Source organism: Sitophilus oryzae, unplaced genomic scaffold, assembly GCF_002938485.1.
Source record: "Sitophilus oryzae breed Bouriz unplaced genomic scaffold, Soryzae_2.0 scaffold_1068_pilon_pilon, whole genome shotgun sequence".
NCBI classification, from domain to species: Eukaryota; Metazoa; Arthropoda; class Insecta; order Coleoptera; family Curculionidae; genus Sitophilus; species Sitophilus oryzae.
This window is the reverse complement of record NW_022145691.1, coordinates 120,739-144,795: the sequence shown is the minus strand read 5'-3', so window position 1 is coordinate 144,795 and position 24,057 is coordinate 120,739. Positions and strand designations below refer to the sequence as shown.

Genomic DNA, 24,057 nt, shown 5'->3' with positions numbered 1-24,057 from the left:
GTTATGAAAGGGGAAGACACAATAGATCTGTAAGGTCGCGGTGATTAACTCTACATTCACTACAAACATTCTACATTCTACATGAGCGCAATTTGAAATGAAACTTTTTCTTATTTCCGTCTGTCTGTCTGTCCGTCTAAGAACTCCATTCGGGTACTTCTATACACGTGACGAGTTTATAATAATTAAGAAAAATCCTGATAATTTCGTCCATTTAGAGGCATCGCATCGGTTCGAAACGTCGAAGGCATCATCCTGTAGCCCGTCCCCAATAATGCTGAAATCGACCCACAATTTTCTTCAGTATCAAATCCTTAGTCCCACCGTGATGAAGATGTAAACGAAACGTCGTATCCAACTTTGCAGGGTGGGACCGTGTGCACCGTCGCTCACATAGCCTACTCACTAAATTGGGTAGCGATAGGACGATATCGAAACTAACTGTCATATCGTACACGGTCTACTCGGTAAGTTGGCCTTGGTCCAATCTATCGGCGTACCAAATTTCATTTAAATTGAACGATTTTTTGATTTCATTCAACAACAACAACAACAAACAACGCTTTATTGTGCAAGAAGCCAAAATCAGACAGCTTCATCGACAAAGCAATCACAAAACAAACAACAGCACAAAAAAAATATATACAAACAACAAAAAATACATAATACAAATCATACAATTCAAAAAATATTAAGTTATTATAATTACAAAAAGTACAGGGTGGGTCAAATTCGACGCTTTTAAATGGAAACACCCTTTTCTATAGGAGATAGACGAAAACTAATATCGGTGTCTGGAGCTCAATTTTCATCAAAAACATGATGGTGAAAACCGCACATCAATATCTGTTACCGTTTCGGAGTTACGGGGTGTTTTTCAAAAATGTGCATTTTTAACAGATCGCTGTAACTTTTTTGCTATGGAAAATTTTGTATTTCTATGAAAACATTTTCAAAGCACCTTTTTACGTAGAATTTAATGGTTTAAGTATAATTTTTTTAAAATGAATAATTTAAGAGTTATCAGCAGAAAATTGATTTTTTATTTGGGACACCCTCTATATTTTTAATTAACTGAAAATAATTTAAAATTACCTTTCCAAAAATATAACACACTTGACATTTTGCTCGATTCCTCTTCGAGGTATAGAGTATATAAAAATTCGCCCGCTTTAAACGGCACCGGCTGTAATGCAAAAAAATTCTAGCTGTGAGCATCAATTAAAACGAAAATAATATTTGCTATGAGAGATGCAGAATTTTATAACAATTTAAAATATATTTAACCAACATCAACACATTTAAACTATATCTAATAACAATAAAAATAAATAGCAAACCAGGACATGAGATTTTGCTACAGGTGTTTGTTGACATATCGACCGTCTTCTGTTATGGACAGACGGGGCAGTTTTTGAACATTTCTCGCGGAATTCATTAACTCAGTAGGGGTGAAAGATACCCTCTCATAACTTCTAAGTATTTCTAATTCTTGTCTAGATTATACAAAAGAATAAGGAACCTTTATTCTTCCGCAAATATATCCATAGGATTAGATCCATGGGCACTAAGTCAGGCGGCCTCGACGGCCAACGGCTGAGTTCTTGGTCAGCTATTCAATTATTCTTGAAATTGGCTGTAGAAATTTGCTGATAACTTGAGCGTTCAGAGGCGGTGCGTCGTCTTGCTGGAAAAATATGGTTTCGAGTTCCATTAAGGGCATATCATCAATGAGGGATCCAAAGCCTACTAGTTAAAAGTGGCGAACTTTTAAAAATTCTGTATTTCGAAAGGGATTATAACAAAATATCAAGTGTGCTATATTTTTGGAAAGGTAATTTTAAATTCTTTTCAGTTAATTAAAAATATACAGGGTGTCCCGTATAAAAAATCAAAAATCAAATCCACCATTCCTAAGTGGTTAGTTATGGGATGGCCTTTCGAGAATAGCAGATATGTGCTTGCGGATTAAGCAAACGGATTCAAAAATGAATAAAGAAGGCAGAGTCAGTATTTTGAAATATTTAAAGAAATTGTGGCAGTGAGTTCTACTGTTCAGTCCCAATAAATATCGAACTGCTCTCTTTTGAAGTCTGAAAATACGATCAAATTTTGTTGCGCAGCAAGTACCCCAGAATAGAAGGGCATAACGAAGATGTGACTCAAAAACAACATAATAGGCTATTTTAGAGGTTGATAAGTTAAGATTTGCTGATGATGGAGTTTTGTAGTGCACGAAACGTCGTCAAAATACGTGTTTCAGCTCACGTAGGACCCGAGTTACGACGCTCAAAGATCGTTACCACTTTTTCTGTCGCGTCTCGTATGTCACGGCCGTCAATTTTTACTCCCATCGCGCTTAAAGAAGTTTCAAAAATAAGAAATTTTCTTTGATTTAAGTAAGATCATTCTTCGGATTGTATAACGGGGTTTTTAACAGGACACTGTCTCCTCAATGAACACCTCAATAGATTGCAGCTAAGAAACAACGGTAAATGCAGATTCTGTGGGGAAAATGTATGAACAGCATATTCAGATCTAGAAAGATATTGAAATATATAGAAATTACTTATAAACAAAGATATAGAGAACAATTGGTTGGGCTCAATCAGTCCAAATCATTCGGTCGTCTTGCTATAGCAAATTCCCATTCCCAGTCCATTTAATTGATCCAGGTTTTCAATTTTAAAATGTTCTTATATTTCAGTATTTTTTTAGATTTTTTAATGTCCTATGAATAATTTATTTCTATTTTTACGAATATAATTGCTATTAAATGATACATTATTTATTACTTTGATTTATTTACATCAAACGATTAAAGATAATTTCTTACTTATATATTTACCAGATGATGAACAGCTCTTGCTACTAGTATTAAGACGTAGAAGCGCTTATAAGTATTCTAAGGAGTAAAAACTTGAAAGTTTTTTAAGGTGTATTTGATTGCTACTAGAAATTAAAAAAATACTATTAATTTCCAGTTCATGGCTGTTTATACTTGTTATTTTACATTAATCACTATATAGTTATGGTTGAAAATAATATAATAATAGTGTAATATATCAAATTTAAAGAGAATCCATAATTAATTTTGAATATCTTATTTACAAGAAATTCAAAGTAAAATGAAAGAACAGGCGTTAAAAATATAGGGTGTTAAATAAAAATACGATTCATACTAGCAACAGATGGAATTACGTTTGATTTATACGGCAATAATTTTTATAAATGATTTGAATTAAGATTTTTATATTTAGTATATGAGTGTGGCTGTGAATAAGTACGTATGTAAAATTATAAATGATTTACAGGGTGTCCCATTTTTGTGTGTTTTACAGGGTTTCTCGTTTATGAGTAGAGATAATACAAAGATACTGTTAGGTTAGGTTAGTACTCCACTACTCATCATGGAAACTACACTCGATCTAATAAAAAATGATATACAGGGTGCTCCATTTAAGAAAATATAAAATATATTTTATATTTTAGAAAGTTTGGCGTAGAATTTAAACACCCCGTATGATTTAAGATTAGGGTATTTATAGCACAGTAAATATAGACTATCTAAAGCAAATACCTAATATAGTTTTGATTTCAGGACAGTTCTTGTATTTTTAATATTTTTTTTAAGAAAGGCTGAAACAAAAAATATATATACCGGATGAGTCTCAAAAGTGGCTCACCCCCATAACTTTTTTATTTTTTTCGTTAAAAAAACGAGATTTGAAACGAGTATATAACATAAATTAGGATTGATTGACGTACTCACTTCCGGTTTCACCGGAAATGACTACAATTTTTGATTTTTAAATCACACCCCGGTATTTTTTTACTTTATTCGATAGAAAATGTCACTCTGAATAGAATGACATATCATATGTTAACTTTTGATATTTTCGCATATGGTTTATTTGAAATTGTAACTTGCGGTTCATAACGAAAATTTGACTCGAAATACCAAGTGTGTGGTATCAAATTATTCGTAAAAAAATGCTCTTTCCAAATATGCTAATGAGCCACCCTCGTTCCATTTGAAAAAATTGAAATATGATTAAAAATACGATTTGAGCATTTTCTAACTGGCCAGGATAAGACACTAAAAACATTAGACGATCAAATCTATTTTTCCAAGGCTCCTTGATGAAGAATTAGTGTTTTTAACATAGCCATGGCACTCTAAATTGAATTTTAAAATAGAATTTTTATTAAGCGAGAATGTCAAAAGTTGACATACGATATGTCATTCTATTCAGAATGTCATTTTCTATCGAATAAAATAAAAAATACCGAGGGTGCCATTTAAAAATCAAAAGTTGTGATCATTTCCGGTGAAACAGAAAGTGACCAAAAACAATTGAATACGTCAATCAATACGTTTTTTTTATCTGAAAAGATAAAAAATTTATAGGGATGAGCCACTTTTGAGACGCACCCGGTATATATATATATTATTTATTCATCAATATCTCTGAAACTACCGAAATATTTTTACTCATATCTTGTGATTATGTAAAGTGCTCTAAAAGGAAGCCAAAAATGCAATAATATAGAGGGTGTTCCATTTAAAAAAAATCATCCCGATTCACTCACACTTTTTTGAGCCCCCTATAGAAGCTAAAATATTTTTCTGAAATTCGTACTACTCGTACATACTTTAGGTTTGTACTTAAACAAAATTCCCAAGTTTTTTATTCTAGGAGCTATAGATGCCCGACGCACTATTGCTGGACCCTGTACATCTTTGTATCCTTACTCATAAACGAAAAAACCTGTAAAACACACGAAAGTGGGACACCCTGTACAGTACCTTTAAAATAAATAATCTACAGTGTGCATTTAGCGAAAAGTAATAAACTGCAAATATCTAATTTAATCCACCAGATATCCAAGCAATTTTTAATTTAAAATAAAATGCTTGAAAATTTTACTACCGTCATTACCTGTATCAAAAAATGTAAGATATTTGTTTTACATTGGCCAACCAAATTATTCAGACAAAATTGAAATGATTATCTACTAATTAGATCAAACTTAACTCAATAATAAACACTTGAAAATAATTATTTGTAGTTATCAGAATAATCGGATATTTTATTCGGTTTCAAATAATGAAATAAACCTACCTGCTGTAATTAAATTTTTTGCAAAAAAAAAATGCGTAGACAGGAAATTCAACGTTTTTCAAGTAGAGAATTCAACTCACCTCTAATGATATGAGCTTTTAATCCTCCGAGTCATCAAATCCTTTGTTAGAGGGAGAGGGAGAGGGAGAGGAGAGGAGAGGGAGAGGAGAGGAGAGGAGAGGGAGAGGGAGAGGGAGAGGGAGAGGAGAGGGAGAGGGAGAGGGAGAGGGAGAGGAGAGGGAGAGGGAGAGGGAGAGGGAGGAGGAGAAGGGAGAGGGAGAGGAGAGGGAGAGGAGAGGGAGAGGGAGAGGGAGAGGGAGAGGGAGAGGGAGAGGGAGAGGGAGAGGGAGAGGGAGAGGAGAGGGAGAGGGAGAGGAGAGGAGAGGGAGAGGGAGAGGGAGAGAGAGGAGAGGAGAGGGAGAGGGAGAGGAGAGGAGAGGGAGAGGGAGAGGGAGAGGAGAGGGAGAGGGAGAGGAGAGGAGAGGGAGAGGAGAGGGAGAGGGGAGAGGGAGAGGGAGAGGGAGAGGGAGAGGGAGAGGGAGAGGGATATATGTAAAAAGCACATCCAACACCTTGGTCAGATTTCGAGCCATCTGTGTAAAAACAAATATAATCACGATATTTTTCGTCTAAAATTTGTATTAGACTAGTTTTGTAAAGATATCTGGATGTTAGTTATGCAAGAAAGGGGAACACGATAGATCTTTAAGTTCGCAATGATTAACTTTGATAAAATTTTTATTTTTCATTTTAACGTTATTAAACTTATACCTAGTGTTTAAACGAAAGGAGAAATTGGATAAACCTACTACCCACTTCATATTTTTAAGTCGCCAATACAGGTATAAGCCCCACAGCAAAGAAATGCTAATAATGTTTATTCAACAGATATACGCGCATCGGCGTAACGAAGGCCCGAGGTTAATTAACAAAACTAAATATTGATTTACGCTGGAGAAAGAAAACCACCGCGATAAAGCTTAAACACGACACGCGGCGTTTTTTTTTTCGACATTGTGGAAATCGTCGGCAGGTGCCCAAGGTTTACTGAAAAAACTCCGTAAAAATCTAAATTTGTTCAGTATACAGGGTGCGTCTCAAAAGTGGTTCACCCCTATAAGTTTCTATTTTTTCAGATAATTAAACGAGATTTATTATGTTAGTATACTAAGGGCTGGCAAAGGTTAGTCTTGGGTCGAGATTTCCGTATGTAAGAAGAATACAATGGGCGTTTATAGTATACCGAACAAAGAGAGGACAGTAAACACGTTGCCAAACGTATGAAATAAACCGAGAAACTGTGCACATCGCTAAGAGACGGGAAGGGGATATAGCAGATTTGTCGCAGTTGACCGGTCGACCCAATAGAAGTGTCTAGCCCTAGCAGTCAACTTTTAAGCTTGACCAATCAGGTTGGTTAGCGTGGTTATTTGAAGGGTGTTAATTCATTTGTGTTTGTCAAAAAGTCTAACGTGAGTGGTCGGGCGTAATAGTTGCCTGCTAGGGCTAGACACAAGTGACCCAATCAATACCTCTATCAGTACTTAAAGTTCTAGGGAGAGGTGTACGTCATGCGTTCAGCTTCACAATTTAATTACGTCTCGTGATACTTAATTTGTTTATTTATTAACGAGTCGTTGTAATTTTCCCTATAGCTTGAATTTTTTTAAGTGCAAGCTAGAAACACTTGCATTTTTGGTAAAAATAAGTGGAATTGAGTGGGTGTTCGATAGTGGTCGCGCTATTAAAACTCTGAATTCAAAAATCGATATCACGAAATCTATTAGAAATAATAGATTGTAGTTTTTTCAAGAACTTTGTTAATTGCTGTGTTTTCTTTGTAGACAGTGTGTGAAAATGTTTATCAATAAAAAAAATTACACGATTGCTGAAAATTGCTATGCTCTAAAAGTAAATGGATGGATTGTTTACAATTTTTGAATGGAAAAACTTTATCGAATTTTTCTTATGTAAACATATTGTAAAATATCCGATCTTAAAAAATAAAAAAGTTTCAATATCTAAAGTGGTTCTTGAGTTATGGCCTGTTATGTGTTAAAAAGTTGAGATTTTAAATTATCGCGATTTCTGACGTTTTGATGTTATAAAATGACGTTATAAAAAATGACACCTTAAAGATATCCTTATAATTCCATTTCAGATGCTCAGAAACATGTCTAATGATTTTATCTAGTTATCTCTTGAAAAAAAAGTCTTTTAAAAATAAGCGGTTTGCGATCGTGATTTTACTTTACTTGATAGGGAAAGGCGTATCGGCAACGCCGCAACAGCACACCGTCGCGCGTCGCGTTGTTCGGTCGCATTTCTCTCACTCCGACTTAATAAGATCCCTATGCGATTCACTTCCACACATGTAAATGCCGACCCAAAAGTAACAGTTGCCAGCACGGTATACTAACATACTAAATCTCGTTTTTTTAAATGATAAAAATAAAAAAGTTATAGAGGTGATCCACTTTTGAGACGCACCCGGTATATTGTTCGAAATTTTTAAATATTGTAATGCTGTATTATTATAGGCTTGGTGTATTTCAGTTGATTTTGGTGCATTTCAGCGTTTTCAAGGAACATAACCCCAGCGTAATGGGTGACTCCTGACAGTTGCAATATGAAAAAAAACTGAGTTTAATATTGGTTAAACATCAACAAATTCTAATTTATGAAACCGTTATACTGATTTTAATATCATAATTTAGATATACAACAAATCGTAAGTTGTATCAGCAAAATATTTTATTTTGCATATATCTAACATTAATTTAATAAATAAACATACTTATCTAATTAGTACTATAGCTTAATAGCCAGTAAATGACTGTAATAAAGAAGATTGCATCACACTGACATTTGTCTCAACTTCTAAAGCAACTACAGATACGAGAAAGAGAGATATTGAAAAATTATACTTATACTTCGGTTAGTACTTAAAGTTAGCAGTTTTAAGTAATTATTTTCCTAAGATAATTCTTCTAAATGAAGTGGTAATTAGTTGAATAGGAAAAATATTCAAATCGTTGCCATTTACGTAAATGTTAATAGTGTTCATATGAGATATGAACTTTTAAATGCGGTGCTTACGTGGTTTTAATAGCATTTACGTAAAATTATTACAATTGTTGGTCCTACTGAAGCTAGCAAACAAAGGGGTTGCAAAAATGCATAATGTAAGTTTTCTGATTTTAATTCACATTTTTTTCTTTAAAAAATTATGGATTTTTATCCACTGGTTGATATTTTTTAGTTGTTTTTGTATAAATAACTCATAAAATGATAATTATTGTAGCAAAACAACAAAGGCAAATGTCAACATATCTTCAGTGCGTTCATATCAAAGGCGCAACTTTGCCCTAATTTAACTATCTTCGTATCTATTACGGTTTCCGAGATACCAATGCTCGTATCTCGAATTTGTAGCATATATATATATATATATATATATATATATATATATATATATATATATATATATATATATATATATATATATATATATATATATATATATATATATATATATATACATATATATATATATACATATATTACTATAAAAATTCATAAAAATAGAGCTAAAAGTAACAAAAACATAACACTTTAAATTTAACCGAAAATTTCTCCATTGCGTTTTTTGCATGAGTGTGAGGAGTATATTATTTATAATCATTAGTCCCATATTTTTACGAGTAATTATTAGAGTAACATTTCAAGCAATAAACCTGATGTTGAGTATTTCTTAGAGACTCACTCTGTACAAACTAATGAGAATTGATTAGTGTGTAAACTTTGGCTAAAGTTTACCTAGATGGTTCTTCTAGATAAATTTTCTCTTTTGCCCGAAGCGGTCGTACCTCTTAGTACAAACGCTGATATATTTTAATGGTCCATTCAAACAGTAGCATCAATTTATTTTAAGAATACAGAATACCTTATACCATTTTTACTATAGGGAATGTTTAGTATTTATGTAGTGTTCCATTGTCTATAGTGACTAGTTTGGTACTTTCTACATACATATACCGGGTGCGTCTCAAAAGTGACTCACTCCTATAACTTTTTTATTTTTTCAGATAAAAAAACGAGATTTGGTATGTTAATATATGACATAAATTAGGACTGATTGACGTATTCAATTGTTTTTGGTCACTTCCTATTTCACCGGAAATGACTACAACTTTTGATTTTTAAATAGCACCCTCGGTATTTTTTTACTTTATTCGATAGAAAACGACATTCTGAATAGAATGACATATCATATGACAACTTTTGACATTCTCGCTTAATAAAAAATCGTATTTTAAAAATCTAGAGTGTCCTGACTATGTTAAAAACACTAATTCTTAACCAAGGAGCCTTGGAAAAATAGATTTGATCGTCTAATGTTTTTAGTCTCTTGTCCTGGCCGGTTAGAAAATGCTCAAATCGTATTTTTAATAATATCTCAAGTTTTTCAAAAGGAACGAGGGTGGCTCATTAGCATATTTGGAAAAAGCATTTTTTTACGAATAATTTGATACTACAAACTTGGTATTTCGAGTCAAATTTTCGTTACGAACCGCAAGTTATAATTTCAAATAAACCATATGCGAAAATGTCAAAAGTTGACACATGATATGTCATTTTATTCAAAGTGTTATTTACTATCGAACAAAGTAAAAAAATACCGAGGGTGTCATTTAAAAATCAAAAGTTGTAGTCATTTCCGGTGAAACAGGAAGTGACCAAAAACAATTAAATACGTCAATCAATCCTAATTTATGTCATATACCAACATACCAAATCTCGTTTTTTTACCTAAAAAAATAAAAAAGTTATAGGGGTGAGCCACTTTTGAGACGCACCCGGTATAATTTTCTATTTTTAATACTGAATTATTTTTGTATGGATTTATATAGTCTGTGAAACGAATAACTTTGAATTTGACAGTTCCCGCGGGCTTTTCTAGTGTAAATTTTATTAGGTTAGCAACTTGCGGCCATGCTGATGCAATGCCGTCTCTAATAGAACAGCCTCTGAGCGAGATATATGACGTCACGCTAGTTAGATACTACGGATTAATTATGTTGTAGAATATGGAAGACATGATTATTATTCCTCGTATATGTAATTTTTGGATTATATTCCACACTATTTTTTTCATATAACACATCACTGATGAAGGCTATAAACGTTTATTTTTTTTATTTATTTTATATATTTTAGGCTATAACGTTTTTTTTAAACCAAAAAAAATAATGAAAAACCAAATGAAAATTTAATCAGCGTTTTTCCCGAACCTAAGTCCCAAAAAAATCAAAAATTTTAGAATAATTTTACATATAAAATGACAGCGATCTTTATTTCAGAGCCATCGCTAAGGCCTTTTTTCTATGATATTGTATTATTTGCAAATATAATATTTTAAACATTAATGCTTGCAAAATATACATATAAATTTTGTGAATGCAAATAATAATACATCACTATTAGTAGATATTGCATGTTTTTTTATTAAATTAGATCGATTTTCAAATCCCAAAATCTAAAATATATTTTACATTTTACCCATTATCTTATGTACCTATTCATTATTTGTAGGTATATTGTAAAATATTTGCTGCATTTGTATGGTTCATAGTTTATTTGCCAAAGTATTTATTACTATAAATAGGTTATGTTTTCCATGTATTCTACAACATATTTATTAATCCGTGGTATCTAACTAGCGTGACGTCATAAATCTCGCTCCGAGGCTGTTCTATTAGAGACGGCCTGGGTCTGATATTTAGAAATGTCAAAGGCTGATGACATTTTACTTTTGTCAATTATGACATTTCGCATAAGTTTCGCATTGATTTTTGCAAGAAGAGGAAGAACTGTCACTTGTTTTGTTATTTTCCTTTTCTATTTCACGAAAGTAAAAAGAGTTACCTATCTGATTCGTTCCGGCACTCATTTTAAAGAATATCAGTAACTTTTTGGATAGAGGGATTTTATATTTGCCATGTTGGTAAAAAATAACGGTCAAAATTCAAAGTTATTCATTTTCTAGACTATAATAATTAGTTAGTAACCAATGTAATTTAAGTCGTTCTTATGACGTAAGTGTATATTTTTGATTTAAATAATGATGATGCGAATTAAGTGGAAAAATGTCTTAAATCAAAATAATAACCGTCAAGACAGCCAAAATTCAATTTAAGTACCTATTTTTTAATGTCAATATAATTTTTCTTATATCACCGATATATTATCCTGTATATTTTCGATCATAGGATGTGAGTTTCTCGAAAAACAAAATTTGATTTAGTTGATAAGGGCATATTTTTGAATAGAGAACTAATAGAGATAATCAAAATGAACTTATTCTTTTTTTACATCGGATGATACATACAGTTTATACATTATATACATTAGATCATTACATTTTATTTATTTGCTTTAACAGTCTCAGATTGAAAAATCGACCATTACCACCCCACTCCCTTGTTTGTTAACTTTGTAAAAAATATTATTAAGAATATATGTTCCTTTTGTACTGGCTTATATATTTTTGAAGTTAATTTGATCAAACTAGAAAATAAAAAAGACTGCCCTATAAAGAGTTAATATCAAACGACTAGTCTTCAAAATAATTTGAATTAAAAAAACGCTTAAGTTTTCTATGAGATTGCAAAAAGATTTGTACGAATTCTGGTCCAATGTAAATGTCCAAATATTTCATTATTGTTCCAGCAAATAATATGAAAGAATCGAAAACTTAAGAAGAAGATGATTCTCCTCCTGTGAGAGAGATATATATCGTGAAAAAAATCTGCAATTTTAATCGTTGTAATGATTATCGTCTTTTTACTTGTTCGGTCGCAATTAAGCCTCCGAAATCAAATCAGTCGTGCCGGTTTTTCTGTCTCGCAATTCTCTGTTTTCGCTTAACGACTTAAATAATGACCATCGTAACCGACGAAAGAAAAAAAAGAGGACTATAGAAGAAGAGAACCTGTGACAAATTCTTACGACATCCGGGACGGTCCCAATATTTATATACAGGACGGCCAAACACCGGTTTTGCGAGCTTGATCATATATAAAGCAGATAAAAAAGCAGCTGTAAATGCAATCCCATGAAAAACATAGAATGTAAAAAACAAGCTAACTTTGAATCCATAAGAATTTTTTATTTTGATGACGGTGAGTGAGTCGCGAGTCGAACTTTTTTAACTTCATAAAAAATTCATAATCCTTGAATTACTGTTGGTGCATCCATATACAAATAAAATCAGAACAGACCGCTTTGATTAATTCCAGTTTTCTACCTTTTTCGCGAGTGGAAAGTCAGTAACCGGTAGCGGCTAGACAGCTAACTTTCAATCCATAAGGATATTTCGAGATTTTTCATTTTTTCCGGTTATAAGCTTAAATAAGCTGATTGACTGTCAAACAATCAAATTTATTTTTACAGTAATTGCTTGCCACTGACAATTAATTGGTAAAACAGGTAATCAAAATAAAACACTAAATTTTAGAAAATGCGCGTTCAGCGTAAAAAGTAAAGTATTTTGGTGTATTGTGGTGAATTAGTGTTTTATTTTGCTGTTGTAACACCTAAAATTCCAACGCCAACTCAATTACACCAAATAATAGGACAATATTTTCAGGTATCAACATTTTTTAGGCATACCAGTTCAAATTTTGTCCTATTAATAGAAAATTAAAAATTATGCAGTGCAAATCAGAATGCAAACTGAAAAACTGTTAAGCGTTAATAAACTTTTAAAATGCCGTTAAATATTTATATGCCAAAGATCGTGTTTGTTCGGTAGTTTTAATGTTTGCCTATTTGAAGTCTCGTGTCTTCGCCGGTGTCGATTTCATACCTTTATTTATCTATTTTCGTCGGCTTCTGTACAGTACGTCTGCTGGATCATTATTGGTTTTGTAATAAACTGTTCGCTATTTTATGGCAAACGTTGAAGCTCTGTAAATCTTAATCAAGCCTTAATCAAAGCCTTAGGACCCGAACAGTACAGCCTAATAGACTCTTAATGGTCACCCTTAATGTTTGTTCCATTTATTTCATTCTGTGTTAAAAATAATAAAGGAAACTTTTTATTAGAGACGTGTTGTTGTTTAACGAGCCGTTATTTTACAGCAGTTGTTTAAAAATAACAGTTCTCCACAGTTGTTACATCCAAAAATAACAGTTTCTCGTTAAAGTTTCTTTTATGTCGAAATGATAAAAAATTATAAATAACAAAAACCTGTTATTTAATTCCAAACTGTTATTTATAATTAAGAGTTTCAGCTGTTATTTACAAATAACAGTTTCAACTGTTATTTACAAATAACAGTTTTGCCAAACCTGAACCTCTGAACCAAAGTTTTTTTTCTTTTATTAGAATTATCTGTCAAATATCGGCTACCCCGACATCTACGAAAATGTAATATACCCCGGAATGAAAGAATGCATCACTGCGGCCATGATAGCTCACAGAGACAAAATTGACAAAAGAAAAAATTGTTTTGAACTCTACGGGGCAGACTTTATGCTGACAGAATCATTCCAACCCTGGCTGCTAGAAATCAACTCTAACCCAGCCCTGCACGCATCCACACCCGTGACGTCTAGAATGTGCCCGGACGTACTAGAAGACGTCATCAAAGGTACATAGACTACGCGATTTTGATCCCAGTATATCTTTAATTTTACCCTGTATAATATTTTATTTTCAGTGGTCGTTGACAATGCAAGAAACAACAGGGCCGATACAGGCAACTTCGAACTTGTGTACAAGGACAAACTGGAATACCAAAAAGTGAACGCGAAGGCTCAGTTCGAGATTACCGGGTCTCCGGTAACGGAAGACTACTTCTGTGACGTAGCCGCAAAAACTAGTAGTCACTCCGAACGGAATAGCTTTAAGCAACTCGATCCCAGTAAAGCTCCATTCATCAAAAAACATTTAAATAAACAGCAATATATTTTATACGTCGACTTGACGAGTACGTCACCGCAAATCGCTCCGCCCACTCATTTTATTGGCTACTTGCAAATTTTTCGAATTTTTATTGATGGGACGCGTCGTCTAATTTTTTACGAAAAACATCGAGAGAATATCGTTCCCCTCTCACGGATACCCCGTAGCTACAGAACGGACAGACGTACTGTAGCTTTACCGACTATTTCAACGAGCAGGTTGTTTTTTATTTAATAATAATATAATTATTATTATAATATATAATAATAAATACTTACTTATTAAACTATTGTAGGTAAATTAAATACAAATAAATTGTTATGAATTTAAATAAAGTTCATAAAACTAATGTCGATTTTGGAAATAGCTACTAACTGTCACTAGCAACTTGGAATGGCGACACCAGTCCTCTTGATTGCTATTTTATTGAGAAATTGCTTTTTATTCAAAATCTGAACTAGATGGCTATAGGAAACCGTAAAATAGTTTGAAAGAGCATTTAAATCTGATTCGACTTATTTAAAAAAATACAGAGTGTTGCATTTGAAATATCGAAGTTTTTTTATGTAAAATAAATATTTATAATAGACCAGCAATTTTTGATACCCCTGTATAGATTTAAGGAAGCAATCAAGTTTTTTTGTAAAGTTTATTTCTCTCGCTTGAAAGTCAGCACAAGAATTAATTTTGAAAAGTAATGTACGAGGTGTTGACAAACTTTTTTATTATAGCATGCATATTTAAATATCTTTAAATATTTCAAAAACCAAAGCTTTTAAACATACTAAACTCTTATAATAAATACCTTATTTTATGTCCAAGAATCCAAAAATGAAATAAAATACTGGGTGTTCCATAAGAAAAAACGTAACTTTGGTTCTGACACACCCTGTACATTTCAAAATAATTTTAAATTATGAACATTGCCTCTCTACATATACCCATAAAATTTTTTGTTCCTGCATCTTTCCGTTTTCGTATAATCAACCGAGGCGAATGAGGTGCGCCCCCCTGTATATTATATCTTATCTATAACCTCAATAAATTTACCGGCAAAAAAAATTAAGCTACCTTTTTAAATGAGGTAATTGTTATTTAACATTCTAGTCACTGGAACGACTAATATCATCAGCTCTTATTAATTAAAAACAGTAACAGTAAAAAAAAACCACTGAAAATCAAGTTTATTCAGGTCCATATGTCATTCCTGTCACTGTCAAACATATATCCCACTCCACTAACTAATAAGAACTAATTTACTTACAGGTTTGCAGCTTATATATAGATTATCTGGAAATCAGAGTAAACTGGCAAGTGTCAAATGAAATCCAGAATCATGTTTTGATTAAATTGAGCTCCACCGAGTATATGAGCTTAAATAATCACAAAAATATAGTCAAACCGAGAAACATACCGCACATGTAAGTTTATAAATGTTACTAGTCTATATTATCTCTTATTAATAGGATTTTAATATTTTTTTGACAGGCTATAACCTCAAAAATTTTACCGCCCAAAAGTTCTTTAAATTATATAGGCCTTGTTTCTGATTCTAGTCACTGGAACGACTAACATAAAAAATACACCGAAAATCAAGTTTATTCAGGTCCAAATGTCATGCGTGCATGTCACCGTCAAACACACCATCACCAAACTCGCGATAGATGTCGCTCGTTCGGGGTCCGTCAAAGCTTCGACCTTGCTCAGCCGGAAGTCCAGTGGTATTGCAGTACTGCAACGCGCTGCTGCGGCCGTGCGATTGCAGCTCGACTGAACCACCCACCTTCCAGCAGACCCAGAGACCTAGTTTCGGTCGGACGGGTCCCCACCATCAGAAGAGGCTCCCACCTGACCATCGAGACCATTTCTACGCGCGGTAACAACGAAGATGGTGATGAGTACCACCACTTGAGATGGGTACCGATACGTTCAGGTGGATTTGGGGGATCTTCTTTTTGGTGAGATGGGTGGTATTATGCACAAGCAACCCATTCATTATTACCTTTTTTTATTTTTAAAACTATTGAAACTAAACTAAAAAGCAGATGACTTCCATACCAATCCATTTATTTCACTAAAAAAAGTTTCTAACATTTTTTAAGTTAACTATGGATGGGTTTATAAATAAATCCGTCATGCGTCGTCTCTTGTTGTTTTTAATCAGTTTTATTGGTTTATTTCAAAAATGACAGATCATATTTCAATATTATTGGTTTGACAGAACGATGAACGATAAACGGACGCCGATGCGTATGAACTCGACTTAAGATTTTTGAGAGTTATCAAACTCTTGGCAAATTATAGGTTATATATAAATAAATCATGTCAAATAGAAATGATAAATATTTTGCAATTTGCATTTTGGACTGTGTTGTTACTTGTGTTTCGTGTTTTTTAAAATTACAAGATCATAGTTTACAGTTAATATTCGGTGCCAGAGACCGCTAGAGACAGTTTGCGAGAGACTATGGCCAGAGAGTTTAATACAACTCTCGGCCCAAATAGTATACCATCTCGTATATTGTATCAAAAACTGGAGTGTCTGTAAAATAACATCACACGATTGGTAAACAATATATTTTAGTACTGCAGAGAGATAATGTCAAAAGATATACTTGTTTAAAAAATTAAGATTAAAGTTAATTAACCAACTTTTAAGGTATTTAATTCAGTAAGTGTTATTATTAAAAAAATATTTTGTTTTATTTATGTCGTGTTTTATTTATTCCTTTGCAATATTAAAAAAAAATATTTGTATATAAGTTATATTGATAAATTAATGTAATAATAAATGCAGTAAGCTGCTTGAGCTTGAAAGTAAGAAATCGTTTTTATATTTTTGTTGGTATGTGGTGTTTTGTTTAAAATACACCCTTGCTTGTTTTGTATTAACACATACCGTAATTTTTTTTAATAAAATAACTCGATTTTTACAGTTTTTCACAATATTTTGAAGTAATAACTTGTCACTCAAATTTTAAATATCCTAATTATGCATTCCAATAGTACCAACTTATTTCTTTGTAAAATAAAATAAACTACATTAATATTAAAATTACAGACATATCTATCACCAGGGGCGGGAAAGTGAAATAGCAAAAGCGGTTCCACCGTTTCCACGGAGATTTCAAATAAAATAGTTCCAGCCTCAGGCGCTAGGTGGTAGTGCAATTAATTTTTAGGTTAAGAAGTTGCTACTAGTTATTGCCAGATGGCGTTAAATCAGAATTTTTTTGTAGTTTCCATAGCTTCCAACGGCCATTGTCATACTATTGTCAGATTTTCAAAAAATATTGTCGTTGTCATAGCGCCAATCATAATATTATCAAATGATTATCAAAACGTTTTTCAAACTATAATTTGTTATATGTGTTTTAATTAGACAATTCATTTTGTTTGTGGCCCTAAAAATATAATATATAAAAGTCTTTTATTTTTGTCATTTAAGTACATATTTATATTTACTCCATTTACAAAACTTTGGGCGTATTATGTTGGTCTTGTTTTATTATAATAAACGATGTTTAAATATTTGATTTATAAATAAAAACTTTAGATAATAAATAATATTTACACATGTTTGGCTTTAATTTTGTTTAATAATTGTATAAATTATACTGTTAAATCCTATTTTTTACACATCACAACAATACTTGTTATTAGTATTGTTGAATTTGTGTAAAAAATGAGATTTAATAATCAAATTTAATTATATATTTTAGAGTAAAATTCAATAAATACGCTCATTTAAAAAGCCCGCGCTACGATCCATTTAAAACAAGCCCTACTCAATAGATGGCGCCACTTCTGTAGGACCATTTTTCAGTATGGCAGAGTCCATTCTTTTTCTAGCTAGGTATATTCTTTGTCTATCGCTCTCAAGGATCTTATCGTTGGACAGACTATAGCTAATTAGAGAGATATAGATTTGTAATAACTAAAGGAATAATGTTATCTCTATAAATGGGTGAATTATTCATAATTTAGATTATAGACAAGCCAATTGAGTTATATAGAATATAGGCTAAAGCGGAACTATACAGGGTGAGTCTTAAATAAGTGCAAATATTTTCATGGCTGGTAGATCTCGATAAAAGAAAAATATTTTCTCTTTATCGTTTTTCAAATGAAAAAGAAAATGAAAGTCCAAAATAACCGAGTTATTGTACTGCGAAAATTTCTAAGAAAAACTCATTGTGTTTCTAGTATCAAAATATATACTATCCCTAAAAATATTTGCACTTATTTAAGACTCACCCTGTATATTTGTTTTAATATGTTCTTTTTATTGTAACAAAGAATTATCTTCATTCGTATTGTAATATAGAATGCCAGTCATGAGATCTATCAAAAGTAATAGTAATATGTTGGACTTAGTCAAAGGGCATGCACGACGTAATTATCTAGAATAGCTAACAAATATTTTGCTTGGAGATAATTTTATTAATATCTATACTTTATACCTACTATCCCAATAAGCTAGACATCATAAACAAACAATTTAAAGTAGGTTAATTATCTATATGAAATACAGAATGTAGATTTTTTTTCGTTTTTATTTCTGTATTAAACAATTTTTGGATATAGAAATTAAACAAAAAAAGTGTATTGCTGTTTAAATATTTACTTTTTTATGTTACAAAGGTATTGCAGAAAAAAATTAGATAACATGGAATATACATGCAGACAAACTAAAATATACTTAATACTTGTCATTTTGCAAAAACTCATCAAACATATACACAGCCAGAGAAGCATCTGGGGTATCCAACAACTTTCCCAAATCATAAGTGTACCCAGAAAGCTTCCTAATAGCATCTCTGTGTTTACTAACGAACTCCTCCTCAATATGATGCACTACCTCAGCATCATGCTGACCAGGTTTCAGACTATCAGCGTCCAGATGAATTTTAAAGATGTCTTCAGCCAGTTCTTTTTCCAAATCCAGAGCTTTGGCCAAGGAGGTATATTCGTTGAGTTCCCAGTTTGGTTTTGGACTTGGTTTTGATTCACTTCCATCGTTTTCGAGGTTTAAAATGTTGTTAGGGATGTTACTGAAGTCCATGGTACCTCCGCGAGTTTCTATGTACTTTATAAGTTCTATACCGTCGTTCCATAATGAATCTGAGTAGGTTCTGTACAGCTTCTCGAAGCCTGGTCTGTTTTTAATGTAGTTCCCGTAGAAAGTAGACATGAGGAGGAAATCGAATGAACGGTATAATAGTTCGTTAGTGTATTTTTGAAGGCTGGATTGTAGCTTGTCAATGGCACCATATTTGGCGTTGCAGTTTGGAACTCCAGTAACTAAAAAATCAAGTAAAATTAATTAAAAATTAGCCAAGACAGTTTATCATAGAAGATGCAACTGCAAAACCAGGCAAATGCCAACATACGATGCATCGTATGTTGGCACGTGCATCGAAAACTGTTTTGCGATTACCGTAAGTTGTCATCCTATAATTTTGTGAATGTCAAATTGTCTTTTCTACACATTAGGATTTTACCTAATTCAAACAAGTTTTAAATTACAAAAAACGCTTTGACTGAACATGTAAGACTGACAGGTAAAACACTATGTATAGACGGAACTCTAGCCTTCTTCATATATTTTTCTTTAATTTTACACAGATCAAAAAAGTTTGACTTGCGCATGCATCATATTTTTTTAATTCTATTATGAAAGAAAATAAAAATTGCATTGTTTAGTGACTTACCTAATTTGCTAGATGTAGGGCTGCAAGCTCTTTGGGTGTCTTTGTAACAGAAGTCATCGGCACAAAGTGCCAAAGCAGCGAAAGTTAATAATAGAATGACAGTCTTCATGATCCCTAGTAAAGAGACGAAATAATTTGTAAGAATTCTTTTATACAAAAATGTAGTAGAAATAATAAAAATATTGTAAAAATTATAGCCTTAGTAACATAATACCGTATGATCGAGAAAAAACGGCGTCAGCGTTGGCTATGAAATGAAGATCGCTGTCATTTTATACGTAAATTTATATGGGAAATGTCATCGATCGTCATTTCCCAGCCAACTGGACGCCGTTTTTTTTCGGTACCATACGGTACATTAAACAGGAGATGTCAAACTATTTATTATTAAGAAGCAATATTTTTAAAAATTCTTCAGGAAAAAATATAGGAGTTTGACAAATACCACTAATGACAGTCATTAAAAATAAGAAATTTTTTTTTTAAGCTTTATTGCCTAACTTGCTACACTAGTGTTCACATTTTATACCCGAATTTTATTTAGTGGAATGTGACTTTAGCGGAATGGTGACGTCATTACAGCATTTCGTAAATTACTGCATATTATTTTTAGTTTTTGTCATTATCATTTGATTTGGAGTTATAATTTTATTGACGGCCATCGAGCAATGTCAAAATTGAAATTTGATTGCTGCTGTAAAACAATATTTTATTTTTTTATTGCAAAAATGCCCCAAAGATTTAACCAAAACACAAAACATCCCCTTTTAGAACTTTTTCTTTAATGGCCATAAGCGGGAGTAAAAGACCAACCGCCCGAACAAACACTAGAGGCGCAACCGGTCATCAAATGGTGTAAAAATTGCGAAAATTTAATCACAAAACATCCCCCTTTAGAACTTTTTCTTTAAGGACCATAAGCGGGAGTAAAAGACCAACCGCCCGAACAAACACTAGAGGCGCCACCGGTCATCAAATGGTGAAAAAATTGCGAAAATTTAATCATCTAATTTTGACACAAGGGGTCGCGCTTAACTTTTTTAATTTTAATTCAATCTTCATTGTTTTCAAACTATATTATTAGACTTTGTTGCATTATATTAATTTAAATTATATTACATACATATTTAAAATTCAAATATTATGACATATATGTCAGTTGCCGTCTAAAATGTTATCTTAATAACAAAAAGTTAGTTATTGTCAGAAATAGTTAAAATCATGTTCAAATATTAAAATTTACAAGTTATAATTAGATATTTTCATAATGGTACGGCGTAATGTTGATATGCAGGTCCAAAACAAAAAGTGCCGTTATATTTTTCAGTTTTCGTTGTCAGCCGCGGAAGTTTCAGTGATTTTAGTGTTGTCGGATATTTTTATTTGTGAAATAGAAGTATTGCGTTTGGATTGCAAAACTAAAAGTGGAAGTTTTATTGCAATGTAAGTAAGCGTTTGTCCATTTTATATTTTACTTTTTCATACCTACACATATGACAAATATACATATATTGAAATTTAACAATTCGTTTTATTTAAAAAATGTTAGAAAACACAAGCCTGTAAGCCTGTAATCCTGTAATTGACATATTCCATTTTAAATGTATATACTTTACAGTCAAAAAATTTAAATTTAAAAAATATATTAAAAATTACTACAGGCATTAATTGAAATTTTTAGAGTGCGAAGAAACACGAGAGGCGCTTTATTATTTACTTTCATTTCTTAACATGACAGATGAAGTTCTAAAGGGGGATGTTTTGTAAACCAAAGTGAACAAGAGCTCAATGCTAAGCTTATAAATTAATTTTCTCGAGAAAGAGACGCTGGTAGAAAACTCTTGCAAAGGTGTAATATTCCTATGTAAAATACAAATTGTTAGGGTTTTTACATAATATAGCAAGTTGCTGATGCTTAAGAAATATGAATTTCAACAGTCCAAAGGACTGGAGTTAAAGGGATCGTAATTGATGAAGTGTTCAAGAAAAAATGAATAAATGCCGAAACGGAATTCACTCAACCAATAATATAGGAACGCACTTAAAATTTTCTAAACAATATGAATTGATCTCAGACACCCCCCAAAACTCATCTTTGACACTAATAATGATGACGTCAAGGGCGTAGATAAGGGGGGGATACTGGGGGACAGTACCCCCCCCCCCTGACGCTTGACGAGATACGAGAATTGAAATAGTCATTGCCTATGAAAGGATTTTTTTTAATTAATATCCGACATATAAGAAGAATTTGTATGCTTTTAATTATGTTGATTTATCGTTTATAATATGTTCGACCTAATTAAAAGCACACAAAGTGTTCTTATTGGCCAGGACAGATTAGTGGGGTTAACTCTAATCAATATCCATAAAGATATTGAAATAAATGTTGATGCTGTTATTGATAGGTTTTCCAAGCAGCGTACTAGAAAACTTGATTTTGTTTTGTAGTTTTATTTATAGTTTATAGTTTTTATTATAGTTTTTTTTTTGATAGTTTAGAGTTTTTTATTTATAGTTTATAGAAAATTAACAAATAAACGTCGTTGTTTCATTTTTGTTTATGTTATTTACAAATCTATATTTTAATTTTTGTGTTATGTTTTTATATCTTTTTGAAGACAAAAAAATCGCCGTCGTTTTAATTCGACAAAAAAATTCCGACAGTGATTTTTTTTGCGACTTAATCATAGTACCACCCCCATAGCATACACCTATCTACGCCCCTGGATGACGTAATGGTGAACGATGGCTTAACAGTCTATACAATAGTTGTCAGAAAGTTCTACAATAAAGAAGCAAAATTCTAAGACTAAGCATCAAATAATTACCTAGAACCATGAATACTATTAGTGTATCCGTCCTAATTACAAAAATTATAAAATAAAATTAAAATAACTGAATGAATCATAAACAACAACGCATTAACATATTAATTCACAACTAAAATTCAGCATGGAATTGAATCAAAAGCAAGGAAAAAAATTGAAATTACTTTGCATTAATTAACAATAACTTAGATTTGTTCTGTCTTACCTGGTATCTCGCCAGCGTAATCACGAATGACCCTCGAAGCAAGGCGGTACTTCTTTTATTTTGGATGATTATCGCACGCGAGAAGTACCATCCAATGTTTTCGGTATGCCGCGCGGATTTGCACACGCAAATAATAATATTTACGTTTTTTTTCGCAAGCCTTGCCCTGTTGCCGGATTTACAACCAGCCATCCATTTAGTTTACTTGGCTCAAATACAGAGTATATTATGCTTTCATTCTTTCTTAACTTACAAGATTACTGTTGTAGTATATTTACATTAAGGAGGGTCCACATTTAGTAACATGTTATATAACATTGCTATTTAACAAGCTACATGTAACATGTTAAAAAACCGGGAGCCGTCCGCATTATAGTTTTCGTAGTCATGAATCGTTTTGGCGAGAAAGAGGTTCAGCTCGCAGCAGCGGCGTGCGTAATTATTTTTGAACTAAGGGAAAGAAAGTCGAGAAAAAAAGCGGTCTTCAGTCCGCCATAGCCTACCAGCAAGATCTAGATACAGTTGAACTCAATTAGCTTATCTTTTCAATACTTGCCTCGGCTGTTTCTCGTGGTGTGTTTCTGTCTTTTAAAAACATTAATAATTTACAGTACGTCTCGTCTGCTGGATCCAGGGTTCGGAAAACTACATGATACTTTTAAAAACTACATAAACTACATTACATGTAGTTTATGTAGAGGGTGTAGTTTATGTAACCTATGTATGTAACTTTCAAATGTCAAAGGTTTGAGGTGAGGTTTTCAACACATAATGTATTTAAGAAAACAGAAGAAATATGGCTTTAAATATAATATTTACATCATATTATCTCTATTACACCTCATACAAAGGAAAATTATCCATAATATCAATACATAGTTTATTTACGTAGTTTTCATGTAGTTAATGAACGGGAAAAGACGCAGTTTTTGAAGAAAAACTACACGTAGTTAATCAGGTAAATTACGTCTTAATTAACTACTTCCGAACCCTGGCTGGATCTGTGTCTATGAAAGGAATGCGGACAAAAAACATTTAAATAAACAGCAATATATTCTATACGTCGATTTGACGAGTGCGTCACCGCAAATCGCTCCGCCCACTCACTTTATTGGCTACTTGCAAATTTGTCGAATTTTTATTGATGGGACGCGTCGTCTATTTTTTACGAAAAACATCGAGAGAATATCGTTTCCCCTCTCACGGATAC

At 32.3% G+C, this 24,057-nt stretch overlaps 2 protein-coding genes across 3 annotated transcripts; one reads left to right on the top strand and one right to left on the bottom strand.

The window, feature by feature from the left end:
* Window positions 1-8,302: 8,302 nt before the first annotated feature.
* LOC115880069 lies at window positions 8,303-16,059 on the top strand. Its single transcript, XM_030897198.1, has 4 exons — window positions 8,303-8,311; window positions 13,519-13,783; window positions 13,853-14,093; window positions 15,762-16,059. Exons 1-4 carry the CDS (start codon window positions 8,303-8,305, stop codon window positions 16,057-16,059), a joined length of 813 nt encoding a protein of 270 aa, XP_030753058.1.
* A 2,642-nt stretch (window positions 16,060-18,701) lies between these two features.
* LOC115880142 (ferritin heavy chain-like) lies at window positions 18,702-22,980 on the bottom strand. 2 transcript variants are annotated; one of them, XM_030897280.1, is made up of 3 exons: window positions 22,848-22,980; window positions 19,812-19,925; window positions 18,702-19,401 (listed from the first exon to the last, which is right to left on the bottom strand). In XM_030897280.1, the coding sequence occupies exons 2-3, from the start codon at window positions 19,918-19,920 to the stop codon at window positions 18,800-18,802; spliced, it is 711 nt and encodes a 236-aa protein (XP_030753140.1). In that variant the 5' UTR covers window positions 19,921-19,925; window positions 22,848-22,980; the 3' UTR covers window positions 18,702-18,799. The 2 variants fall into 2 exon arrangements, with proteins under 2 accessions (XP_030753140.1, XP_030753132.1); XM_030897272.1 differs by lacking the exon at window positions 22,848-22,980 and adding an exon at window positions 22,643-22,667.
* Between the last annotated feature and the right edge of the window lie 1,077 nt (window positions 22,981-24,057).